At 43.5% G+C, this 8,419-nt stretch overlaps 1 protein-coding gene across 2 annotated transcripts; it reads right to left on the bottom strand.

The window, feature by feature from the left end:
* Positions 1-638: 638 nt before the first annotated feature.
* Positions 639-8,364, bottom strand: si:ch211-188c16.1 (uncharacterized protein LOC562677 homolog). Of its 2 annotated transcripts, none has more exons than XM_052087620.1 (19): positions 7,970-8,364; positions 6,635-7,583; positions 6,361-6,546; positions 5,667-6,207; positions 5,165-5,265; positions 5,042-5,070; positions 4,901-4,941; positions 4,762-4,806; positions 4,422-4,557; positions 3,518-3,677; positions 3,304-3,427; positions 3,206-3,237; positions 2,758-2,821; positions 2,006-2,040; positions 1,692-1,752; positions 1,215-1,313; positions 1,072-1,085; positions 883-916; positions 639-774 (listed from the first exon to the last, which is right to left on the bottom strand). In XM_052087620.1, the coding sequence occupies exons 1-19, from the start codon at positions 7,976-7,978 to the stop codon at positions 705-707; spliced, it is 2,730 nt and encodes a 909-aa protein (XP_051943580.1). In that variant the 5' UTR covers positions 7,979-8,364; the 3' UTR covers positions 639-704. The 2 variants fall into 2 exon arrangements, with proteins under 2 accessions (XP_051943580.1, XP_051943579.1); XM_052087619.1 differs by having other exon boundaries at positions 1,692-1,755; positions 7,970-8,363.
* Positions 8,365-8,419: the final 55 nt, after the last annotated feature.

Raw genomic sequence — 8,419 nt, 5'->3', positions numbered from 1 at the left:
CCCCATATGAACAGAACTTGGTCTCTTGTTAAAAGTAACCAAAATATTAGAAACAGCTTTCAACATAATGCAGTTCTACACGCCACAATAATAAGTATGTTACCTCTCCGATAGAATCAATCAAAACTGAATATTATTAATTTGGGAAAGGCAGGATTGGATCAGATTTTGCTAAATTCAATCATGTTCTTGAGCTGGCCATTGTAAAACTGTGGTTGGTGTGACTTGTGGCCAATCGCGGCAGTTGAATAAAGTTCTGTTACCGCTTGTGGGAATAAAGCGACCGAAGAGCCTTAGCGACTGTCATCCTTTAAAATACGTACAAGGGTGTTACACTATTTATTATACTTAACCCAGAAACAAAACACAAATGGAAAACATTTGTAGGGGTGGACAAAAAAAAAAAAAAAAAGAAAAGTAATGCTTCATCTCCTGCATGTGAGGAGCGGTGAGATTTGTATTGTGCAACAACAGTGTTGAATAACACACAAAAGAAACAATGTGATCCAGATGTGCTATGCATCATCAAACAAAGTGAAAACACACGTACAACTTGGCTCGTGCAAGAAGAAAAAAAAAAAACTTTTGTTCAGGATGCTTATTTTAATTGGCCAAGGATGATCTTTTTTTTTTCCCCACAGTTTTGCGTGCACATTAGTTACTCAAGTAAGTGTCCAGTTTCTAATTCGACCAGATGCTTCAACTCAATCTGTGTCAGCATATAATGGCGGAGGAGGAAGGAGTCCCAGCTCTGAGAAGTCCACTTCTTGTTCACTGTCATCCGGAACAACAAGTGAAGTCAGTCTTGGTCAATGTAGGAGTATACCACAAACAAAAAATAGAATAAAAATAAAACACAAACAGAATACAATCGATACTCACGTATAAGGGGGCTCTTCAACAGCACACAAGAAGCCTGGTAAAAAAAAAAAAGTCACACTTCAAATGTAACACTTCAAACAGTCTTGGAGACTGTCCTTCAATGCAATTGCTTTGTGGCCTCTACTAGGCAGCTCTACTATCAGTGAGCTTGACGTTCACGGCGACAGTCGGAGCCATGAAAACACTTACTTGGAGGGTCAGGGCTGGGGATCCAGACAGAATAGGAGAGGGGGGCAGGGGAGAAAATTGTCGATGAGTACACATTGTAATATACAGATATAAAAAGCATGAGGATAATTTTCACCCAAAAAATAAAAAGATAATGAACGTACTTTGTCGGAGTTGGAGCCCCGCTATCAGGAACATCACCAAATTCATCTTTGCTTTGTTCAAAGAAGATGGCAAGCTTCTGCAGGGCTTCATGTCTTTTCCTTGAAAAGTAATATTTCCACGAGTTACTCAATAAATAAAATCAGAAAACATACTAAACATTGCCAAAAAAGGTACAACATTGCCAAAAAAGGTACAAATGGCATCTGTATATATTCATCATTTTTGATCCAATTAGGAATTTGTCCAAATTAAAAAAAAAAAAAAAAAAGACTTTTAAGGTTCCACTATAACATGACAAACATATCATACACCCATTTCTAACGACATCACATGCTACCGGATTTTTTTATTTTATTTTTTTTAAGTCTACAAAGTAATATGCGGAAAATAATTTAAATGACGCCAAGTGGCCAAAGTGACATGTCTGTTCACTCTTTCTCAAGTATCTGCATTCATATTGTGCGCATTGGACTTACTGAGTGTGCAGATCCTCAACGTTGGCATGACTCAATGTGTGCTGTTTGCTCGCAAGGTCATCTGCTGTCAAAGTGACACACACCAGAGGACAGAAGGGGGGGGGGGCACATGTCAGGAAGGACGGGCTCGGTGCCGAAGCCGCAAGCAAAAGGACAGAGAGACAAGACCGATGGAATGAAGAACGGGCAAATCCAAAACGCATTTCCGCTACATCGCTACGGACAGCGAACACAAGCGGAGCTGGCATTGACTTTTGAAAGGAACGACTTGACCGTCTCTGGTGTGAAACTTCAAAAGTATCGAATGTACTCACATGCTTCGGCCAATGAGGTGGTTTGATGGGGAATGCTGCAAGGGTGAAAAAAAAACCACACTCAAAAATGACAAAGTATAGCAGTTTGTTTTGTTTTGCGGTGAGGTTCATCAAAGTTGTCCATAGTATCGTGCACGGGATTTGATTTTTTTGTACAATCAACATCAGTGATCCACAACCGGGGGGGGGGGGGTGCCTTGTGAGATCATCACTGCGCTACATCTGTGCAAACATGATTCCAGTGTTAATGACAATTTGGTCAGCTATCTATGCCGGCACTGTACAATGACAGGTAGAACAATAAAATGCTCTTTCCGTGAGATGGCAGAAGGTACAATAAAGCTGTGACTACACCGGTTGCCATTCGTACGCCAGAATAAGTTGTGGCTTCCTGTGAATGTCAGCTTTGTGTTCAATTAAAAGAGGGCCACTTTTTTCTTTTTTTAAACAAAAAGTTTTTTTTAATTTTTTTTAAATCAACCGAGATGAGATCCTTTCAGTATTCAAACACAGCGGACAGAATATTAGAAAGAAAAGCGAATATTTCCGAAAAGGTCCGTTCTCAGCTCCGCCCACCTGAGTTGGTGGCTGGTGCAAAAGCCAAATTACACGGAAACCAAATTGCCGCGGTTTGACAAAGCCTCAAAATGGAGACAAGACCATTTTGTTGTCCGTCACTAAAATTCAGGCAGTATATTCAAAAGGAGTGGTTTGTGCTACGATAAGAGAAAAATCGAGCGGTTCCCCCTTACTGGCTAGCGTAGCAGGCCGAGAGCGTCTCATCTTCGCAGGCCCACTCCTCACTGTCGTCTGTGACTGAGAGAAAACAAATGGCTTTGATTAGCAGCGTGTTTGTCGACAGTCGAGGTTTGACAGGGTAGCAACCGAGAGACCCGGTCCAACGCCTGTATTAAATTCCTTCCGAATGATAAAATAACAGTTGTTAATTATACAACGACTTCTCTGGACTAGTACGGTATTTTAGGTCAACCAAGCATAATCACTCCAACACTTTTTTTTTTGGTTTGTTTTCCTGTGTAGCGGGCCGAATGGATGTTTTGTAAAGTCGTTAATGATACAATTATTTTAGTAGCCCGGTTTTGGTCATGTCCTTCTCTGCATCAACCTGCTACAGCATTAGCAATTAGCATTAGCATTAGCAAACATAGGCTGTGGCCAGCCTATGTTTGTGATACTCACAACTGCTCGTGACCACAAGGTGGCTTGAGGATCTGGAAAAGAAAGAGACGTTGAAAACGTCGGCCGATGATGCTCACTGACGCTCGGGTGTGACGCACCTGCTGCCAATGCTGATCGTGTCCCCATCCGGGTTGGCGCCACGTCCGGCCGCTTGGGCTTTTTTGCCCAGTTCCAGCATCTCCTTGATATTGAGCTCCACGTTCATGACGGAGATGTAGCCGTCTGTGAGAGCCAGGACAGCGCACAGCCACTCCAAGACGCCACGAAACAGAAATTGCGGCCCGCCGAAATTTGCCGTGCATTTCAACTCACATTTGTGGCGCGCGTCCCGGGCCAACCATTTGCCTTTGGGGCAGTTGGTGGTCCGGATGATGCTGACCGTGTCGCCGCTTTTAACGGGCAGGTCATTCTTGCGGACCTTGCTCGCCACCATCACCTTAGCGTGGTACATGGGCTCTTCATCGCCCGTCACCTAGAGACACAGGCACCGCCTCGCGTTTCTACATGCAACACATCACTTTTTATTTTTATAAGCATTAAAGATGGCTGACGATTTTGTGACCTCCACTCTAATGGTCCCATCTAATTGCCAGGTGCACTTGAACAAATAAATAGAGCCCTAAATAGACTCTTGCTTTTTTCCCCCCTCTGGTAACAGTTAGAAAACATTGGACATCATTTCTTGGCATCATGGCTCAAGCTTCAGAAAACAGGCGAGCCGTAACCGGTTGTTACTTCAGCCCTTAGTGACTGTGATGTCATTTACAATTGACAGAAAGTGGCAAAATGGCTGCCCCCGGTGATTAAAAAAAAACTGTGGATTTTGACGCTTAATTCATATTCCACAAACGCGATATTAATGAGAATACCGTGTTGGGACTAACGGAGGAACATGGAACATATTATCAAGAAAATTGGAGGGTTGACTTCTCCTTTAATTACATCTTATGATGCAAGAGTGCCCCAACCAGTCAGTCCGCAATTGCAGCAAGCGATCAGAGCTGTTGAGATTGATCTCTTTTTTTGTTTAATCGCAGTTCATTTGTTTGATCTGCAAATCACCGATGACATTGCCAAAGAATGGGAATCGGGGGCGCCAGCAGAAGCATTTGAAAAATATATGACAGGGGAGCTACAACAGTGTGACGTTTCTGCGCTTGACACGCTACAAACGTGCATCTTTCAAAATATGACACAAAATAACACCCAGGCCTACTTTGAACTTCTTTTTCATTTCATTTTCCTTCTTCTCTCGCTCCTTTTGCTCCTTTTTCTCCTTCTCCAGTCGCTGCTTCTCTCTCTTCTTCAGTTCTTTATAGTCAGCAGTAGTGTTGGGGGTTTGGCGTTCCTTACTGAGAGTTGAAAGAGAGAAAAAAAAAAGATGGACTGTTCAGCGACAACAAAAGGCTTGTTTTCCATTAAAAAGTTACAAGCGCGACTGGTTGAGCGTGAACAAAACCATATGCCGGGAAGACTGAGGTGAAGGCAAATGGAAGGAGTTTGCAGTGCAAAATATCCGTTCCAATGGAATTACGAACGAGTGATGCGCGATATACCCGTGGACAAGATTATGGGATGAGTGTTCTCCCGATATGCTGCCCCTGTTTGAAAAGCACAATGAGGGGAAAAAAAAAAATCAAAGGCGATCCTCCATCCGGCAAAAATGAAGGTCAAATCAAACCAAACTTTTCATACCATGGGTTCCGTGGCCAAATGTGAAGAGGCACCTCCTCTTTCTTGAGGTAAAAAAAAAAAATGTTATTATTTAGGAGCGCAGACGGTGAAGAAAGATTCATTTAAAGGACATCACAATAAATCAGATGTAAAATTATTTACCGCAGGAAGGTTGCTGTCAGCATATGGATCTAAAAGAAAAAGGTTACATTTAGAAGGTCATTTTAGGTGTGTGTGGGGGGGGGGGGGGTGGGCGGGGGGGTTAGATTAAGGAAGTATGCTTACTCTTCAGATTGCCTTTCTGCTTGCGCGAGTTCTGGCACAAGAAGAACTTGTTGATGTTTTCCACATCTTCATATACATTGTCACACTCATAGTTGGGGTCGCTGAAACAAACGATCCAATTAAAAATATAATACATCTATTACAATTATATTATAAAAAATATATTATATTTTATTATTATAAATAATAAAAATTGTAAATTTCCACAGTGTGGGACGAATACCTACCTACCGACTGCTGTCAGGCTGAGGAATAAAAAATAACAATCATAATAATAATAATAATAATTAAATGATGTGAAGGTAAATTGTAAATAGTACTGCGATTTATCCATTTGTGTTCATATTGTATTTAATTGAAAGATGTTTGTTGTTGTTTTTTTTCTCTTCTTCTTTCTACATACATTCTTGCTGCTGGAGGCTGTAAATTTCCCCATTGTGGGACAAATAAAGGATATCTTATCTTATCTTAAAAAAAAAGTTTGACTCTCATTGACTCTCACCTTGCGCGTGTGCGAGTGTCCTCATTCGTCGGGGCCGCTTGGAAGCGGAGCTCAGTTTCATCACGAGCACAGCGGGACTCGGCAGCCGCCAGTTCCGCCTCATCAGCACGAGACGTTGGAGGAGGAGGAGGGGGAACGATCACGTCCTGGCTCGGGCTCCTTCGGTCACGTGTGATGGACTCTGTCAGATTTGATGGTTCAGGGAAGCTGGCTGGATGAGAAGGTATTCCGCTCAGACTGCCAACTTTCAGCTGTTGGGCAACAGAGCTTTCACTGGCGACTTCGGAAGTACGCGTGTCAGATTGTGAAGTCTTGGATTCGGGGACGCCACGGTCAGCTGGCGCAGGAGGCGGAGAGCCGAGGCCACCCAAATCTAGAACCTTGAGATCTAAAGCGGCAATATCAACAGCTTCGATCTGCGTGGGCTCCGTCTCCGGATTCTCAAAGTCCGGGAACACGGGAGCATCCAGGACGGCACCGGAGGTGGGCTTTTCGGACTCGGAACCTTTAATTGGCTCTTGGCTGAGATCTTTTAACACCTCTGCGGAGAGAGATATTAGCACTTAAGCAGATGCCCACTCTAACCACAAGTATCCAAATTGCAGTACAAAACACATTCAGCAGTGTCCAGACAAATTAAAGGGGGGAGGCGAATTAAAAAAAAAAAAGAGAGAAAAAGTTCACATTAACACACCATGAACTGGTTTTTGGTCATGTCTGAGAGATACCAATGGTGGTCTGCGAGGCTTCGCTGGCTTTGGTCCCAGCGACCTCAAGTCAGGCAGAGGATTCTTTTGAGGATTCGAATGGGAATGAAGGTCAGTCGTGACAGAAGGACCTTCAGCTTTATCCGGGCGATACGGCTTGAGAAATGCAGGTTCTTTGGAAGGTCAGGGAAAAAAAGAAAGAAAGATACAAATGTCAAATAAGTGAGCTCATACAGTTACAGAAAAATGTTTGCGACATACTTCGAGCCGAGTTGTTGACTTTAGAGAACGGTCGCGCAGAGATGCAAGCAAGGTGCGGGAGTCCAACGGGTGGCGGCGGTAGCGGAGGTAGGTCAGGCTCCGTATTTTCCACGTTCCTGGGCGACGAAAGGAAGGGCCTCTCGCTCGAGGCAAAGTCAGGAGAACGCAGACTTTTGGATTTGCTGGAAATCAATATGTGTCGGCAGGAGAACTTCCTCTTGGCCCTCTCCAAGGTGCTAATGATGCGATTGTCAGAGTCGACGCTTGTCTCAAGTAACGGAGGAGAGACCGAGACATCTGGACTGGAGAGACGGCGCGTTGCGGGTAATTGGTCCCCTTGGAGCGAAACGCCATCTTCTGAGGTTTGCTTTTCCACAGAAGGCAATTCGCCAGGAGCACTCGCAGGTCTTGTGGTCAATTCAGCATATGTGGGTTCCTCTTCACTTTCTGAGCTAAACTTCGACACTCTGGAAGACTTCAAAGCAAGCAGCAAATTATTCTTTTTGGGCTTTATTTGTGGGACTTCTTTCACCAACTCCTGTTCTTGTGGTGACTCTTTTTTGATTAGAGGGTCAAACCTGTGTTCTTTAGAGCACAGGACAGGAAGCACCTGAGGCATGTGCCGTTCTTTGAAGGTCTGCTTTTTTGTTCTGCCGTCTCCATTAATGGGCTGAGAAGAGGGGGAGAGCTGCGGAGGTTGTGCCGGAGAGGAAGTTGACCGCTTTCCACCAGAAGCTCGCAGTTCATTTCTGAAAATAACTCTGGGAACCACTGTTGTCTTGTTTTCTGTGGCAATATTGATACTACTAACCACGGAACTACAGTGGCCTCCAGCAGGAGGAAGGTTCTTGGGCTTTTCCGCTACAGTTGGTCGAGTGGTTTTGGTCTGGGCCAGAAGAGCTTCCTCCTGAAACTTGGCCCTCAAAGCTTTGAAGTTGATTTGACTCTCCTGAAAAAACAAACAAGAGTATTTCACCACGAATACAATGAACGGAATAAGGCACTGCTTGTTCTGGAACAGTTTACTCTGCCTCAAAACCCAAATAAGAACAGAATGTTTCGTTTAAATGTCTTTTAATTAAGTTTGATCTCAATTATACAAACATAAGGGGGGGAAAAATCTACAAATAGATTTTCTGCAAGTAACTTTGACATGTATCTGTGTACTGCTGCCATAGAATCTTGGGCATAATTGTAATGATAAGGTGATGGTGGCGAGTGTTGATTTTGAACAAAAATCATGTGAACACTACACTGCGGCACTAAGGAACCGCATGAAGGTCGCCTACTCGCCCAATTGAGCAATTAGGAGAAGAAAAAAAACCGTTCTCTTACCTCCTCCATTGTAGCTCGTTTTGTTCATCACTGTTCGGATTTGAGCATTGGAAAAGCACGTTGACGGCTTTCGTGGTTTTCGGGACTGGGAATACTTTCAGGTGACGTATTAATGCTAATCATCGACGATGCTAATGCAAACAATTTGAAAGTGCCGGCGCTGTGGGGCGCATGCGTAATACGTCATTGTTTGCGGGCGCGGTCACGTGATTGCTCAGAAAGCGCCTTCATGATTAGTACAGGATTAGTAGTTTACGACTTTACATGTAGTTTAATGGCGAAAGTGGACACGAAACAAAGTTTTCTGTAGTCACGTTTAGGCTAAACAGATTAAAAAAATAAATACAAAAATTGATGATGAATTATCCATCATTCCAGTTCATAAAATGAATGGAGTGGCTCAAAAGACAAAACAAATAAATCTAAGCAAACAAACATATATGAACTCTG

Source organism: Hippocampus zosterae, chromosome 15 (genome assembly GCF_025434085.1).
Source record: "Hippocampus zosterae strain Florida chromosome 15, ASM2543408v3, whole genome shotgun sequence".
NCBI lineage: Eukaryota > Metazoa > Chordata > Actinopteri > Syngnathiformes > Syngnathidae > Hippocampus > Hippocampus zosterae.
The sequence above is the reverse complement of the archived record's forward strand: the minus strand, read 5'-3'. Positions and strand labels throughout refer to the sequence as shown.